Raw genomic sequence first — 17,415 nt, forward strand, 5'->3', positions numbered from 1 at the left:
CCCTGATCTCAGATAGCCAAGAGTGTGAGAAAGAAATCTGTAGCCTCTTAGTCTATGAAAGTTTGTTGTAGTGGCCGCGCAACTGAGACTGGAAATATAAACTGCGTGATGGGTTCTCAGTATGCGTTAGTTCCCTGTATTCCTTTGGGGTTATATGGTGACCAGTTGGGAGCAGATCACAGACTCCCTATTTGTCGATGCTGCCTTTTCCCCAAGACAAGCTTTGGCTGCTCGGGAACTCTGTGTAGATGAGCTGGTCTTGAACTCACAGAGCTCCACCTGCCTCTGCTTCCATGCCTGGCTGTTCCTTCATTTTTATGTGCTTTTTTTTCCTTAAAAGATAATATAACACATAGAAAAACTTAAATGCTAATATCTATCAATATAATTTTAATTTTTGCACATCTCATATTCATAGTTAAAACCAAGGAACTATATTTTTGTATATAAAATGGCATTTTACCAACTTCAAAAGGGTTAGAATTTCCTCTGGTTAATAAATAGTATACTTTATTACTTAATCTAATAATCCAGTCTTCTAATTTTGGGCGTTTAAGTTGGTAACATTTATTGCTGTATGTAAATAGTGCTTCAGTTAATACTGTATGTGATATCTTGTTTAATCTAAAATTGTTTCCTAGATTAAGTGCTTTGAACTAGTGGCACAAAGAATACTGCCTTTATAAGCAAGTGCCTTTGAGTCATGACTTCATCTTTGGGCTTGTGGGTGATGGGGTAAGAAGAAGTGGCCCTGGCTTTGTCCTACCTGATCTTGGGTGGTTCACTTTTTTTAATTTCAATTTCTTGTCTATAAAATTAATGTGTTAGGGGCTGGGAGAAATGGCTCAGCTGTTATAAAAGAACTTGCTGTTTTTCCACAGGACCCAAGTTTAGTTCCAAGTACCCACATCAGGTGGCTCACAAACATCCCCAGGGGAATCGATGCTTCTTCTAGCCTCTGCAGGATCCTGCACACACATGGCTTACAAACATGCAAACACACATAAAGATATTTTTTTTTAAATTAGTGTATGGTTTCAGGTGATTCCTCGTGTTCTTTAACTCTGATATCCTACAGTCCTGTATTAAAGCATCAAAGGCTGATCCATATGCCCTGGATACAGACTGTGTTCTCTGGTTCTCTTCTCTCCAGAAGGCTTGTCTTCTGAGGAAGACTTCCTACCTCTTCCTCAGCCTTACTGAGGAACTCCACAGCCTCAGTGGAATCACTGCTTTCTCGATCATCTTATGGAAGAGAATCTTTCACAACCCAGTCATGAGACAGAGGGATCTCTGGGATATTTATCTGCTGTAGACAGAGATCTTGGTTGAAGGATCTTGCTTAGGTGGGAGGACATATGGAAGCCACATACCAAGTATCTCGGGCCCTTCTCTGCCTCTCCATCTCCCATAGAGACAGAGCTGTAAATACAGAGAACGCCAGTCTCCTGCCTTCCTCGGCCTCTGCAGTGCCTTCCCTTTGGTTTCCAGTGGTGAATTCAGTACCTCCTATTTCTCATGAATTTCAGGCAGCTGACACACAGGAATTTGGGAACAAACTGCATAGAATATTTTATGATACCACCCAGCACCGACTTCGACACCACTGCTCATGTGACACAGAACAGGTAAGCGTAACAATAATACTCAGTATTCTAGTGGAAGTCTCCCGTTTTCATGTGGGAACCCTTAATTCAGGGTAGGTGAGTACAAATGCTTCAGATCGTATGGCTGGCCTTTTAGCAAAGATGCCTTGGCCCTGAGAAACGTTCCAGAACCAAGTGCTTTGTAGAAGCCGAGAGCATGGAGGACACTGAGTTCCATTTCTACCACTGAGTCATTGTTAGTGTCGTTAGAGATTTAACCTTTGTGAGCTTTGGTTTCTATGTCAGTAAAATGATAATAATGCATACCTGAAATCACTGTTGAGAAGTTTTGTTTAATAAAAATCTACCTTTAACAGAACTCCTTTCTGTGTGCGGGAGGTCTAGAGCAGTTGAAGTTGCTACTCTCAAGGAAGTGAGAGAACTCCGGCACCTTTGGGACAGTGTCCTCTAACAAGGAGAGATCCTAGCTAGACAGCTCTGTGTGCCTTCATTCCAGGTGTAGCTGGTAATAAGCTGTTCAACTAAAGTCACCTTTCTGGCTCGCCTTCCCTCCCTCCCCTTTTGGTTTTTCAGAACAGGTTTTTCTGTGTAGCCCTAGCTGTTCTGGAACTCCCTCTGTAGTCCAGGCTAGACTTGAACTTAGAGAGCTGCCTCCTGGGATTAAAGGTGTGCGCCATCACACCTGGAGCTGGTTTTTGTTTTGTTTTGTTTTATTTTTTGAGGTAAAGGTTTCTCTGTGTAACAGCCCTGGCTGTCTTGGAACTCACTCTGTAGACCAGGCTGGCCTCGAACTCACAGAGATCCGCCTGCCTCAGCCTCCCCAGTGCTGGGATTAAAGGCGTGTGCCACCACCACCCGGCTTCTCTTGACTTTTTTAAAAACTAAAATATAAGTTGAATAAGTAAAAGAGACTAAAGATTAAATCATTACACTGTCACTTCTGGGAGGGAGGGAGGGATTGTCAACATGGCTCCTTAACATCAGGCAATAAATAGAATGGTCATTTCTGAGAAATGGAAAGCAAAAAAAAGTTTTGAGAACAGGGTCTTACTATATAGCCTTGGCTGGCCTGGCACTCTATGTTGACCAGGCTGATCTTGAATTCATAGAGATCTGCCTGACTCTGCTTCTTGAGTGCTGGGATTAATGTTGTGTACCACCATATCCTATTGGGGAAATCTTTTTTTCTATTTTTTTGAGACAGAGTTTCTCTGTATAGCCCTGGCTGTCCTGGAGCTTGCTCTGTAGCACAGGGTGGCCGAACTCAGAGATGGCCTGCCTCTGCCTCGAGAGGCTGGGATTAAAGGCGTGCACCACCACTGCCCAGCTGGAAAAAAAATGTTTTTTATTCAAACAAAATGATGATTACCCCAGCATACCATCTAGAGAAGAGTATGGAGGCCATCAAGTAAGGGAGGCAGTCCAGGTAAAGCTTAGCAGTCTGCCTGAGGTAAACAACGGGGCTGGAAACCCATGGGTATTGCCATAGTCCATTTGACATTGCTATGGCAAAATATTTAAGAATAGGTGCCTTAAAACTCTGGTGGCTAGAGAGTATGGACAGCAAGGGCCAGCATCTAATGAGAAAGGAAGCAAGAGAATTGGAGGAGTTGAGGTTTTTATCAGCTCTGACGAGAGTCCACCATGCCCACACACATATATACACACGCATGAGCATGCACACACAGGAAAATATACACCACATTAACACAAAATAGAGCTAGAGAGGCTATTGTCAGCATCAGACAAAGTAAATTTCAGAGTGGAAAATATTATGTGGGATAAATAGGGTCCTTTCAGTGTCAGCAAGATGGCTCAGGTTCTTGCTGAGAAAGTCTGGAGAGCTGAGTGATTCCCAGAGCCCATGTAAAGAGCCCTACGTGGTAGTGTGTCTGTGATCTCAGCACTCCTGTGGCAAGCTGGGAGGTACAGGCAGGAGAATCGGCTGGGAGCTTGGGGTTCAGCTAGCCTGGAGTAGGACACAGCAGAGCAGAAACAGCAAGAGAGAGGCCCTGCTTCCAAAACAAGGCGGAAGAAGAAAACGCCCCATAAGGGAGACCTCCACATTCATATTGTGGCATGCACGTGCTCACACTCACATCACACACACATTCATAAAGAGGGTCATTTCATACGGATGAAATGTTTGTCCTGAAGACACTGTAGATGTACTCAACTTATAGTTGGATTACATTATAATGACCCATCATAAGTTAAAATCATCACAAGTAAAATTTCATTTAATACAGCTGACTATCATAACCCAGTCTAACTTAAATGTGTTCAGACACTTACAACAGCTTTCACCTGGGAAAAACCATCTAAACACAAGGCCAGTTTTACACAATAGCTCATGGAATATACTAAATGCTATACTGAAAGGGGGGGCAGGAAGTGGTGGCACACGCCTTTAATCCCAGCACTCAGGAGGCTGAGGCAGGTGGATCTCCGAGTTTGAGGCCAGCCTGGTCTACAGAGTGAGTTCCGGGACAGCCAGAGATACACAGAAAAACCCTGTCTTGAAAAACAAAAAAGAAAGAAAAAGAAAAAGAAGTGAGGGGGAGATCACAAGGCAACCTGAAGGTGTTTTCCCACCATTGTGAAGCCCATGGCAAACCACCGTAACCCAGGGGCTGTCTGTAGTCCCAAACATGCACAGACCTTTTAAGAAGGCTTTAAAACACAAGAAACAAAATGAAGAAACTCTAAGTACAAAGAGCTAAATCCAAACTATGCTTGGAGATTTTGACATACTTTTCTCAATAATTGATAGGACTGCCAGACAGGAAATCAGTAAGTCTGTATAAGACTTTAATAGTGCTATCAATCAATTTGACCTAATTGATGTTCATAAAAACACTTTGTCCAACCATGGAAGAATACAGTTCTTTTCATGTACATAGGATACATTCAGCAGGATAGAGCATATTCTAGCAATTAGATATTTCTAAATCAAAACAGTGCATATTCCAGCCATTAGATACTTCTAAATCAGAACAGTGCATATTCCAGCCATTAGATACTTCTAAATCAGAACGGTGCATATTCCAGCCATTAGATACTTCTAAATCAGAACAGTGCATATTCCAGCCATTAGATACTTCTAAATCAGAACAGTACATATTCCAGCCATTACATACTTCTGTATCAGATAAGATCATATTCCCAGCCATTAGCTATCTCTCGATATAAACTTATTAAAATCATACAAACGTTTTATATTGTTATTCTGTCTATTTATTTGTGTGATGTTTGTATGCTGTGGTACATATATGGAGATCAGGGGACAACTTGCAGAAGCTGTTCCTCCGTCCACCATGTGTGTTTCCGGGACTGAACTCAGATAGTCAGGCTTGGCAGCAAGTACCTTTACCCAGTGAACCATCTTGCTCTGAAGTTTGTGGTATGTGTGTGTTAACACTTATTTGTGACATTTGCCACAGTGCATATGTAGAAATCAGAGAGCTGACTTGCAGGAATCAGGGCCCTGCTACCACATGGGCTCCAGAGAGGGAACTCAGGCTGCCAGGCGTGCTGGCAAGCTCTTTACCCACTCAGCGACATCACCAGCCTCTAAGTATGTTTTGACCACATTAGAACTACTAAAATAAAACTAACGACGGAAAAACATCTAGAAGATTCTAAAGTGTTTGGAAAATAAATGATAAATGAGGTACAACATGAAGCAAAAAAAAAAGTTAGAAATATTTTAAGTGAAATGCAAATGAATGAAATTAACGGACTACAGCTAATGCTGTAATACCTAGAAGGAAAGAACAATCTCAACCCAGCAACCTTGCCTTCCAATGCTATTAACTAGACTGGGAAGAACAGGCTGCACACTGGAGGAAATGAAATAATAAAGAGCCAAGTGGAGATTAATATGACATAAAAAGAAAAACCCACTGAGACTAAAAGGTATACTGCACTGAGAATATTAATAAAGGCGTAACCAGGTAAACCAAAATAAAGAGAAGGCTCCATGTGTCACGCACACCTGTAATCCTAGTACTCAGGAGGGTGAGGCAGGAACACGGAATGTCTAAGGCAGGTCTGGACTATAGAGTGAATTCAAGACCAAATTGAGCTGCATAGCAAGAATGCCTTCTCTCGGATTTTTTTTTTTAACCATAAGATGCTACTATAAGAAATTAGAGATATGGCATCTGTTATTTTTTTAATTATCAGGAAGGAACAGCTATTTTGGCAGTACATTTGACATCAAATGATGAAATGGGCAGTTCATTAAGAGTAAGTACCCTTGTGACACAGGGTAACCCTATGGAAGAAATCATTTCTACTTGAAAAATAGCCATGGGCTCCAGAGTATATTTGAAGAGTTCTAGTGAACACACACTTAAAGTGCCCGTACAAAACACCTAAACTCCAAATAAATACATAAGCTCATTAGTAGTAGTATGAAAATTCAAATGAAAACCACAGATATTGAGAATAAAAAGACCACTGGGCATGGTGACGTGCGCCGGTAGCTTCAGCTCTGGCAGCTGAGGTAGGAGGATCATTTAGCCTAGGCCCAACCTGGGCAACATGGTGAAACCCTGTCTCAAAAGACGAGGAAGGGAAGGCCTGTGGAAGGCCATTTGGCAGTTTCTTTGGAAGTTACTTATATCCCCATCTGCCCTAGCTACCCCACTATGTCTCAGTGCTAGTGCATCCATGAGCACAGTACCTTTGTTTGCTGGAACCCCAAGCTGGGAACAATCTTGTGTCTAGAGGTTGGTGGCCAAGCAGCCTGATGTGTATCTCCATGGTGGAGCACTGCTCAACCATAACGGGAGAGCTCAATTCACACGTGATCCCTTGGAGCTGGAGCTGCATGTGGTCCTGCCCTCTCCAAGAGGCGCAAGCGCTCTTACCTGCTGCACTCTCTCCAGCCCCTCAAACTGTGTCACCGCTCACTTCCTAATCTTCTGAAAGAACAGGTCTTCAGCATGCCCTCTGCAGTTCTCCACTCTGTACCTCGGTCTGGCTGGCTGGACAGGGAACGTAGGTGCTCGGGCATGGAAGGATCTTGAGATTTCTTGGATTTGTCCCCCTTCCCTTCATTGGGGCTCGACAGCCCACACAGCATGCTCCCTTCACACCTTTCATCATACTTGTGTGCAGCCCTCAGCTGGCTCACTGCAAAGCTCACTGGTTTTCACCATGTTGGAGAGCTAATGGCCACACCTCAAGCATGTAAAGCTCATAACTACTGTATTCGTTTCCTAGCAATGCTGTAAGACAGCACCAGAAACTTACAACTTAAAAACATCATTTACTCTGTCAGTTCTGGAAGCCAGAAGTCCAAAGTCAAGGTGTGAGTGGGGCTGTGCTTCCTTCAGAAGCACTGGGAGAGAATCCTCTCTTTCTGATTACCTAGTTTGTGGCTTACATAACTCCAGTTTCTGCCTCCATCTTCACCGAGCCTTTTCCTACCCAACTGTTTCTCAGCTTTAGGAGGGCCTGCCCTGAATCCAGCAGGCAGTGTGGTCCTATCTCTGAATCCTTAATTAGATCTGTCAAGACCCTTTTTCCAAACAATCTCACATTCACAGGCACTTGGTGTTAGGGCGTGGACATGTAGGGAAGGGGCACAATCCAGGTCACTGCGACCAGGCACATCTTGAGAGTATCATGAGCCATCATCAGCACCCGGAAAGACCCCTCAGGGTCTAGGAGTGTGTCTGCCTCTGAGGAGCTTTTGCGTGGACCTCTCTGACATCCATCCCAGTGAGATCTCAAAGAATCTATCTGACCTCTTTACCCTGTCTGGCTCTAGTGATGGCCCGTTGCCTCAGGGCCATCCACAGCCCACTTAGCTTGGCAGATGGCTGGGGAACTCGAGGATCTTGGAAGAAAGGAGCATTTACAGGGTACCTAGTCTGTATTTCCACTTCAGTCTCCACAAAGATGTTCTGAGTTGGGTCTTTGTTTTCCATCTTATAGGTAACATAACTGTAAAACTTAAAACTTGCCAGTCACACAGCCAGCAGCTGGCAGGGCTTCAAGGCCTGGTCATTGTGCCTTTGTAGGACTGGGTGGCAAGTCCAGGGAAGAGCATACCTAGATCCTGTCATGACTTCTTCCCTGGAGTACCAGCCTCTTTGTGATAACTCACTGGTGGCACAACAGTGGCACCTAGTGGCTTCAGCCATAAACTGCATGATCAAGGCGCAGGTCAAATTCCTTCACTTGTGGGCCATCACTTTGTTTCCATGGTAACTAGCCAACGCACCTAATAGGGAATTAACCCATCTATAGTTGAAGGAGAAATAGGCAGTTCTCTAAGGAAAGGTGGCTTTCTAGGGTGCAGACTAGAATGCTCCACAGTGTTAAATCCAAGGAGCTGTATTTTGAGGACTAGCCTGCCTCTTGGGGCCCAGACATTGACGGGTATGCAAGGCTCTCACAGTGCTACCCACCTCAGGTGGATCATCCCTCCGTAAGATCAGTTTCTAAAAGGAGAAAGATGTGTCTGCTACACAAGATTTCCCAGGCTAGAGCAAACTGAAACTGCACTGTGTCTGGGGGCTATCTTTGTCCTTCGTGTGTTCCTGGGAATGTAATTATACAAGTTAGAACTGGTGTTAATAAACGATGTAGGAGCTGGACAGTGGTGGCGCACGCCTTTAATCCCAGCACTTGGGAGGCAGAGCCAGGCAGATCTCTGTGAGTTCGAGGCCAGCCTGGTCTACAGAGTGAGTTCCAGGACAGGCACCAAAACTACACAGAGAAACCCTGTCTCAAAAATAAAATAAAATAAAATAAAATAAAGAAATAAACAATGTCGGCCAGCTATGGTGGCACACACCTCTAAGGATGTGTGCATCTGAGGATTTTTGGTATATGGGGGGAGATCGTGGAACCCATCCCCAGAAATGATGAGCAGTGACTGTAACTGCATAGCTTCTATAACATAAAACATTTTAATGAGGATGCCAGGTATGGTTGGTAGTGCGCACTTTATACCCCAGCACTTGGGAGACAGAGGCTAGCCTGGCCTACATAGTGAGTCCCATGACAGCCAGAGCTGCGTAGTGAGACTGTTTCAAGGGGGGAGGAAGGGAGGGAAGCAGTGTATTAGAATGTACCTTACTGTCATGTAATTCTTAGCTAAGATTACCTTTTTGTTGTTGTTTTTTGAGATAGTTTCTCTGTGTAGCCCTGGCTGTCCTGGATCTCGCTCTGTAGACCAGGCTGGCCTCAAACTCAAGAGATCCACCTGCCTCTGCCTCCTGAGTGCTGGGATTAAAGGCATGCACCACCACTGCCTGGCTAAGATTTATTATTTATTTTAAAGCGTGCAACTTTAAAGGTGCTGTGTCCCCCCTTCCACCAAACTCCAGGACACCTCCATCCCACTGAAAACAAGCCTGTGCCCACTGAACTGCAGTTAGCCCCAGCCTCCCTCTCCCTCAAGCCTTAGCCCACTCTCTCCAGTTCTTGTTTTACTTTTCACTCTCCCCATGGTATTCTTTGAAGTAGATAGAAATTGCAGGTGGGGGTTTTGTTGTTGCTTTGGAGGCAGGGTCTCGTGCATCTAAGACCTTTATCTTTCTGTGGCCTTTCTCTTCCTATATAGCAAGGATGATCTTGAACTCATTCTGCCTCCATCTCCTGTGTGCTGGGATTATGTGTGTGTGCTACTGTGCTGCTTTCTGTAGTGCTGGGGTTGTACCTGGAGCTTTCATGCACCTTTTGAGCTATGTAAGGACTCGTTTTTCATCGTTTTTAAAGATTTCTTTTTAATTATGTATATATATGGAGAGACAGATGACCAGACATTCAAGGTCAGACCCTGTTCCTCCCCCCTCCAAAAAAAACTATTTATTTTAAAATAGACATGGCCAAGCATTATGATATACCCCTTTAATCCCAGCACTCAAGAAGCAAAGGCAGGAGGATCTCTGTGAGTCTGAGCCTAGCCTGATCTGCCCATCAATTCCTGACAGCCAGTACTACATAAAGAGGGGCTGGAGAAATGGCTGTGTTTAAGAGGGACCGTGCTGCTCTTGCAGCAGACTCATGTTTGGGTTCCAGCACTCACATCAGAAGCTCCCAAACATGTAACTCCAATTCCAGGGGCCCTGACGCCCTCTCTTGGCCTCGTTGACAAGTACATATGTCCACACGTAATTCACATAGGTACTCACAGATATGTAAAAATAAATCTTGAGTAGAAAGATGGACACATGCACGTAAAATGATGAACAGTGTCATACTTCAGAGCCTGAGACGAGGCAGACTGTCAGCAGGTATCTGAAGTTCAGGGAAGAACAGATATGCTGGGAATGGCTAGAGTGTGAGTTCCCAAGGGTCCACAGAAGCAGGATGCTTTGAAAGTTGGAGGCCAAGTAGAGACTGCTGAGTTAGGAGGAAGAGGGAGTTCCAGGTGAAGAACATCCTTATAAATCAATCAAGCCACCAGGCACACATGTCTCCTACGGCTCATTCAGACTTCTGTAAAACTCACTTGGAATTTCTAATTGTTAAAGCACCCGACTGCAGAGAAAAGGCATCCTGCCCAGAGTACCGAAGGCTGGCATGAGAATATCGGCTCCGAGTCTCTTGTAGGTAAGGCTCCAGGTTTTTGGGTGTGCCCTGGGCTGAAAGCAGAGAAGTAAAAACCATGGCTTGGAGAGGGCCAACTATCCTGCTGCACTTTGGCTATGCCGCCACCTGCTGGGACTGGTTGGGTCTTGGGCAGCAGCATGTATTCCTACTAGAAGTCTGTGCGTTGTACTTACTAGTGTGTGCACATTAGCTTTTTCTAAAGAAAGGTGCATTTGTTGGCCGACATTGCCAGGACCTGCTCAGGAGGAATGTGCCAAGGCAGACACTGTAAATTTGCACCCGAGTGGCAGGGGGTGTAGCTCAGTGGCAGAGTGCTTGCCTGTTTGACAAGACCTGAGTTTGACTCCTCTCCCCTTCCACAGATGGACCTGTTATGGATAAGCTAACAGTAGTTCTCAACCTTCCTAAAGCTGCAATGCAACCCTCATGTTGTGACCCCCCCACACCATAAAATTTTTATTGCTACTTCATAACTGTAATTTTGCTACTGTTATGAATCATAATTAAATACCTGATATGCAACCCCTGTGACAGGGCGGTTTGACCCAAAGGGGTTGTAACCCACAGGTTGAGAATCACTGTGCTAAATCGTGTTGACACGTGTCTGTAATCCCAGCGCTTGAGAGATAGAAGCTAGATGATCAGTTTAAGGCCAGCCTTGGTTACATGAGAGCCTGTTTAAATATCAACAACAAAAAGCTGCCTCTGTAGCAACTGCCTAGTACAATACCAGAGAGACTGAGGTGCTTTCTGCTCGAAGCAATCGGAGCTTGGAATTCATATTGCACACTCTGCAGAAAGTTGCAGATGCCCGCTATCAAGGTCCAGCTAAGAGGGGGAGGGAATGCTAACGGAAGGCCGGGCGCTGAAAGATTTCATCTGGAAGGATGGAATGGGAGAGCTCATTTAGAACTATGCCTCAAGACTCTCTGTAGCACTAGCACAAAGCTGCGGGAACAAGATGAAATGGACTTGTCCTCTCCTAGAGACCAGCGGGCAAGCAGAAAACAAGAAGCTCAAGAGAAGCCCCAACCAGGGCAAGGAAGAATCGCAAGCTCTCTGCCCCGCTAGGGATCTGAGCCCTCCAGAGTCCGCCACGGGTCACCACGAGCCCACCGTGGCCTCCCCAAATGCCAGAGGATCGCAGGCCCAAGCGGCCCACGGCAGGGTCCCCGCGGCTGACGCAGCGAGCCCCGCCGGCGGCCTGGAGGTACTATGGCGAGCGCGGGGTGGGTGCGGGCCTGGGCTGCTGCCGCTGGGTCCTCACCACTGTCTCCTCTGCTCCCGCAGGACTTGTGGCTGCAGGAGGTCTCCAATCTGTCCGAGTGGCTGAGTCCGGGGCGCAGGTTCTAATCGCCCGCCACTGAGGATCCCAGCGGGCCAAAGAAGCCCGGGACACGTGTGTCATGCCTTCTGGGGTTCAATAAAGCTGCTGCAAGCACAGCGTAGCGACTCCAGTGCAAAGGGAGGGGCGCCCCAGGGGAGCCGGCAGCTCGCGCCGCCGCCTGACGTCATCCACGCAGTCGCGTCACTGCTGTGCGCCACGGGTCCGGGCGTGATGGCGGCGCTGGGCGGGGACGGGCTGCGCCTACTGTCGGTGTCGCGGCCGGAGCGGCAGCCCGAGTCAGCCGCGCTGGGCCCCGGGCTGTGCTGCTGGGTGTCCGTGTTCTCCTGCTTCAGCCTCGCCTGCTCCTACGTGGGCAGCCTCTACGTGTGGAAGAGCGAGCTGCCCAGGTGCGGGGGCTGCGCGCGCCCCGAATCCGCGCCCCCGCGAGGCGGGGCTGTGGGCGGAGCTTGGGCCGGACGGGGTGAGACCGCATTAGCGAGTAGCTGCTAAAGGCCCCCTGGACTTACTGTTCCCTTCCTAGGGACCACCCTGCTGTCATCAAGCGGCGCTTCACCAGTGTCCTGGTGGTCTCCAGCCTGTCCCCTCTTTGCGTGCTGCTCTGGAGGGAACTCACTGGCATCCAGGTGCGAAGGAGGCGGGGCACAGGGCAATCAGGGAAAGAATCCAACGTTTTTTTGTGGGAGGGAACATCACTGATGCCCTTTTTCCTGTGGCTCAGCCAGGCACATCACTGCTCACCCTGATGGGCTTCAGGCTGGAGGGCATTTTCCCAGCAGCTCTGCTGCCCCTGCTGCTAACTATGGTGAGTCCTGCTTCATTTTTCCTGTTAGTTGTCGCTAGTGCAAAGCAATGCCCGTGTCCAGCCGTTGGCAGATGGCAGACAGGAGTTAGGATGTGGCCCTTGAGCTCCCTGGTGTGCATGGCTGGGAAACCTGAGGTCTCATGAGGCTGACCAAGGGCACTGGTGTGAGCAAGGTCATGGGACTGTGGTGAGTCATTCCTTTGATCTGTTTTTCTGCCCCCAGATCCTTTTCCTGGGTCCACTGATGCAGCTCTCTATGGATTGCCCGTGTGACCTGACAGATGGGCTGAAGGTTGTCCTGGGTGAGTCTTCAAGACTGAGAAAAAGGTAGGCACAGGCAGTCCAGGACACTGGGGGAAGGAGTCAGTGAGATGGTGTGATCTGGACTGAAGAGGTGAGATGTCACCTCTCTGGGTGTGTTTCAGTTGCTGGGTACCTTATAAATTTGATACTTAGGGAGGCCTCTCAGGACCCAGAACAGTACTTGATGTGGGTCCGACAGCACCTTCCCCTGCTTTTCCATCCTTTGGCTTCCCTAAAGACTGGCCTTGGTTAAGTTTTGGTGTCTCCAGAACTTACCATGCTTCCCTTCCTGTTGCAGTTATATCTGAAGACACTGTAATTAGGTCTGATAAGGTTTGCTCCCTTCCCCATTCTGATTCTCAGGATTCCTGACCTGAGTTTGACCAGAATAAATCTGTGGGGAGGGCCCCCGGGGGTGGGTCTCTGTTTCCAGTAACCAGGCACTCATTGCATTACTTATCCCGAATATTTGCCCTAGCCCCTCGTTCTTGGGCCCGCTGCCTCACAGACATGCGCTGGCTACGGAACCAAGTTATTGCACCCTTGACAGAGGAGCTGGTGTTCCGGGCTTGCATGCTGCCCATGTTAGCGCCATGCACAGGTCTGGGCCCTGCTGTGTTCACCTGCCCACTCTTTTTTGGAGTTGGTGAGTCTAACTGGTCCAGCAAAGATGTTCCCAGCATGAGGTCTAAAAATGGGGCTTGGGGTGAGGCGGGGAGCTAAATAGCCGGCCAGAGGAATACAGTGTGGTTTTCCTCTTCCTCCCAGCCCATTTTCATCACATTATTGAGCAGCTACGTTTCCGCCAAAGCAGTGTGGGGAGTATCTTCTTGTCTGCAGGTGAGCCTGGGGAGCTTGGCCGGGACAGTTGGGGGTTGGGGTGTGATATCCCTCACAACCACTCTAGAGAAAGGGCTGGAAACACAGGGCTCTAAGTATTGGATGGGGACTACTGATCGCTGGAGGTGGGGTACAGAGAACAGCCATAGATGGTGGCCAGGCAGCCACTGCCAAGGGGAAAGGGTGGTCTCTGGCTATGGGATGTGCAGTACTGGGGCAGGGGGGCGTGCATGTGTGGTCACTCGCGGCCTCCATCTCCAGCCTTCCAGTTCTCCTACACTGCTGTCTTTGGTGCTTACACGGCTTTCCTCTTCATCCGCACAGGTTGGTCCTCAGTTTTTCCTGGGTCTCCAGGGGCCCACAGATGTGGGTGGGAGAAGGGGAATACTGTGGATGTGACAGTTTGTTCTACCAGTCCTTGAGGCAGACTAAGCCAGGGCCCTCAGCCTTTAAGGTCTGAAGGGTGGAAGCAGAGGTCATGACATGGGGGCACATGAATGTGTGGAGTGGGGCGCCATTGAGTCCTGTTTAGGGGACAAGGGTCACTAACTCTCGGTGGGGCTGCTTCATACATTGCACATCTCCTGTCTCCAGGACACCTGATAGGGCCGGTTCTCTGCCACTCCTTCTGCAACTACATGGGCTTCCCTGCCGTGTGTGCAGCCCTGGAGCATCCACAGAAGTGGCCGCTGCTGGCAGGCTATGCTCTTGGTGTGGGACTCTTCCTGCTTCTGCTTCAGCCCCTGACGGACCCCAGGCTCTATGGCAGCCTTCCCCTTTGTGTGCTTTTGGAACGAACAGGAGCCTCAGAGACCCTGCTGTGCTCCTGACCATCACTCCTGTGCATACTCCAGTGAACTCTTGATGGGCTCTCCAGCCCCTCCTTATCAAGAAACACTGCAGAGGAGGGGCTGGCTGGGGTCCCCGAGATCTCAGGAATTTTTGTAGGGGATTGAAGCCAGAGCTAATTGAACCCCAGGGACCAAGAGAAAGGAGCCGATATCCAAAGGGTGCAGCCTCTCAAAGAGGGGTTGAGGAGCACCTGGACAGGAGGGGACAAGGACAGACCCTAGGAGCACTCCCTCTTTGGACTGCTGCTTCTCTTAGCTCTCCCCTCACCCCCTCCGAAAAGCTGCTCGGTGGGTTTATTTATAAAACCCCGTCTCCCAACTTCCCAGGGTTTTCTCACTGTCTTTTTGCATCAAGACTTTGTATTGGGATATTAAAGAGATTTAACTTGGGTAACATGGTCTTGAACCTTTGGGAATCCATGTACTTGGATCTTGGTGAGGACCCAAGCCAACGCTTGGGAGTATGTACACCCCCTCTCTTGGCTGCCTTGAACACTGCTGACCTGGGCAGGTGAGCCTGGCAAGCAAGTCCCAACAGCAAAGGATAGGGTGGAGCTTTTAGCTGCTCGTGTTCACTCTTTCCTGAGCTGTGGTTCAGTTAGTAGGTCCCAGGTGGAAACCCATCTCACTGTGGGGCCTTTGCTACCACAGCTCTGACCCCTGTGAGCTGGTGGAGGGTGGCTCCAGAGGACAAGACGACCCTTCTCCATCTCCCAGGAGTAGAGGCTTCTGGTTCTACCTGGACTGCTGCCCCTCGCCTCACCCAGGACAAAGGTCACAGCCCTGAGAATGGCAAAGACTTTTGTCAAGCACCACAGCACCTCAAGGTTCTTTAGGACCCCCAGTCTTCTACCTGCTCACCACACTCTACAGTGGTCCTTGTTTTCCTGGCTAGCCCTTTTTTCCTTTTGCTTTCTTTTTTAATTTGTGGATATCATTTTAAGTCTCCCATGTTCAAGGTTGTTCTGAAACTTGTTTCCTGAAGCTGGTGATTGAGGAGAGAAAATGGACATGTAGTCATTCCCCAGTGATCCCCACCCCACCCCCGTGTGGCTGTGACATAGCCACACTCATACAGCTGTGAAGGGAAGTATCAGTCACACACCTGCCTCCCTGCGGGGCTCTTCTCCAGCCTGTGTAGAAGAAGCTGGCGGTTGGGAGGTGAGGGTAGGTAGTACATTTAGATCTTGAGGTCCAGAGAGGATGCAGCCTAGGCCCCACTGACTGACTCTCCCCCAAAGCCATGTGCCAAGACCCTGAGAACACTGGGCAGAAAGGGGTCCACTTTCCTGAAATCCAGGAAGCTTTTTTTAAAAAAGGAAAACAGATTTGACCTAGATCTCATGAGAATTTGAGAGAATTCCACCCATACTGCCCTGGGTTGGAGACAGCACTAGGGACGGGGTAGACTGTATATGACCTAGTGTGGAGGGCAAGGGAAGGCCACTTTTATTGAGCAAATTTCCCCAGACCTATGAATTAGGTCTCCCCCTACCCCCAGAGGTAGAACCCCTAAACCACCTCCCCCAGGTCCCAAAGCCACCTGCTGCACACCTGTAGTCTCCACAAGGAGCAGACCCTTATTTGGCAAGAGATGAGTATGTGAGCAGCTGCCTGCCCATAAGGAAAGGACGAACGGTAAAGGGAACGGGCCACTGCAGGTAGTGTGTCCCACGGGACAGGACCTCAAGGGCCTGGCCTTCCTACTCTCAGGTCCTGGCTGGCCTGGGCCTGCCCTGGCTGCACAGCTCCTGTTGGGAGGTTTTGGGTAGGGTTGGCCAGGCTGCCAGTCGGAAGCAAGATCACTCTATCTCTAGGATGAGGTCATCGCCTTCCAGTGTCATGTCCTTGGTCACGTGAACCTTGCGGATAGTGCCCTCCACGGGCGAAGTCACCACAGTCTCCATCTTCATGGCACTGAGCACACACAGGGGTTGGCCCTTAACCACCTTGGCTCCTGCCTCCACCTTGATGTCTATGACCTTCCCAGGCATGGGGGCCCCAATCTGGCCCTTCACATCCTTCAGAGCCTTGGGGTGGAAGTGCATCTCCTGCAGACAGGACAGAGGTGACGTCAGACAGCAGGTCAGGCCCAGTCCCACTACCTGGCAGGCCCTGGGGCACTGTACCTTCATTGCCTGGGTGTCCTTAACCAGGATGGAGCGAAGCTGCCCGTTGAGTTCAAAAAACACCTGCCTCTGGCCAGCCCGGTTCAGGTCACTCACTGCCAGGGCCTTGATGTGCAGCGTCTTGCCCCGTTCCAGCTCCACCTGCAGAAATGGTAGCAGACCAGATTTGGGGAGAAAGTCAGGAGAGCAGCCCTGGGCCCCGACTCAGGGAAGTTATGCACTGGATCTTACTTAGTTCCATGTGTAGAGAGGCCTAGCCGCTGGTCACACAAGGACCATTTGTGCTCTAAAGTTCACAAGGCTGTGAGAACCAAGTTTGGGGCTCTAGCAGGGCTGCTGTAGACCTGGGGGCTGAGCGTGAGCAAACACAAGAACCACTGACCTCAAACTCCTCTGCAATTTTGGGTCCTTGAAGAAAGAGGCGGGTGTTGAGGCTATCCAGGGGGCCGAAGGTGGCCGTGAAGTCTTTGAATTGGGCAAAGACATCAGGGTACATGGCTGCAGAGAGGACATCTTCTGGGGTCACCTCCTCCCCATGCCGCTCAATCAGGTCCTTCTCCAGCTCCTGCAGGTTCAGGGCGGGGAGGGAGGCCCCAGGCCGGCCCTCTACTCTTGGCAGGTCCTTCAGCACCTGAGGAGCAGAGCGGAGGGTCACGCCAGGTGCTTGTGCTCAGTCCCTGCCTCACACCATAAGGCGCCTTCCCTACCTTGGAGCGAAAGGGCTCAGGGAAACCCCCATGGGGAATACCAATGTAGCCCTGCAGGAACTCCACCACAGAGCGGGGGAAGGACAGCTCTTCTGCCTGGGCTTCAGCCTCTGCGCGGCTTAACCCATTCTGCACCATGAACTGGGCCAGGTCCCCCACAATCTTGGAGGATGGTGTCACCTGAAGGGAAGAGATCTCTGGTAATAAGAATGTTAGGCACAGAGGCAGGAACGTAGTGTACAGGGCCGTTG

At 49.0% G+C, this 17,415-nt stretch overlaps 3 protein-coding genes across 5 annotated transcripts in view; 2 read left to right on the top strand and 1 right to left on the bottom strand.

Annotated features, from left to right (window-relative positions):
• The window catches only part of CUNH11orf80 (chromosome unknown C11orf80 homolog), a 104,519-nt gene extending 92,892 nt beyond the window's left edge, over nucleotides 1-11,627 (top strand). Inside the window, exons 14-16 of the mRNA XM_052760104.1 lie at nucleotides 1,530-1,628; nucleotides 10,106-10,184; nucleotides 11,171-11,627. Of these exons, the coding sequence (XP_052616064.1) occupies nucleotides 1,530-1,628; nucleotides 10,106-10,184; nucleotides 11,171-11,517 (525 nt within the window). The 3' untranslated portion in view covers nucleotides 11,518-11,627. The remainder of the gene's footprint in view (nucleotides 1-1,529; nucleotides 1,629-10,105; nucleotides 10,185-11,170) is intronic.
• A 102-nt stretch (nucleotides 11,628-11,729) lies between these two features.
• Nucleotides 11,730-14,722, top strand: Rce1 (Ras converting CAAX endopeptidase 1). 3 transcript variants are annotated; one of them, XM_052762274.1, is made up of 8 exons: nucleotides 11,730-11,918; nucleotides 12,053-12,155; nucleotides 12,251-12,334; nucleotides 12,558-12,636; nucleotides 13,116-13,283; nucleotides 13,406-13,477; nucleotides 13,739-13,801; nucleotides 14,072-14,722. In XM_052762274.1, exons 1-8 carry the CDS (start codon nucleotides 11,743-11,745, stop codon nucleotides 14,305-14,307), a joined length of 981 nt encoding a protein of 326 aa, XP_052618234.1. In that variant the 5' UTR covers nucleotides 11,730-11,742; the 3' UTR covers nucleotides 14,308-14,722. The 3 variants fall into 3 exon arrangements, with proteins under 3 accessions (XP_052618234.1, XP_052618237.1, XP_052618236.1); XM_052762277.1 differs by having other exon boundaries at nucleotides 13,406-13,472; nucleotides 13,721-13,801; XM_052762276.1 differs by lacking the exon at nucleotides 11,730-11,918 and having other exon boundaries at nucleotides 11,925-12,155; nucleotides 12,255-12,334.
• Nucleotides 14,723-15,754: 1,032 nt separating this feature from the next.
• The window catches only part of Pc (pyruvate carboxylase), a 93,954-nt gene continuing 92,293 nt past the window's right edge, over nucleotides 15,755-17,415 (bottom strand). The window contains exons 19-22 of the mRNA XM_052762255.1: nucleotides 17,165-17,344; nucleotides 16,840-17,088; nucleotides 16,458-16,598; nucleotides 15,755-16,379 (exon numbers count right to left, since the gene is read on the bottom strand). Coding sequence (XP_052618215.1) covers nucleotides 16,131-16,379; nucleotides 16,458-16,598; nucleotides 16,840-17,088; nucleotides 17,165-17,344 — 819 coding nt within the window. The 3' untranslated portion in view covers nucleotides 15,755-16,130. The remainder of the gene's footprint in view (nucleotides 16,380-16,457; nucleotides 16,599-16,839; nucleotides 17,089-17,164; nucleotides 17,345-17,415) is intronic.

Source organism: Peromyscus californicus, unplaced genomic scaffold, assembly GCF_007827085.1.
Source record: "Peromyscus californicus insignis strain IS unplaced genomic scaffold, ASM782708v3 Scaffold_4__1_contigs__length_199733344, whole genome shotgun sequence".
NCBI classification, from domain to species: domain Eukaryota; kingdom Metazoa; phylum Chordata; class Mammalia; order Rodentia; family Cricetidae; genus Peromyscus; species Peromyscus californicus.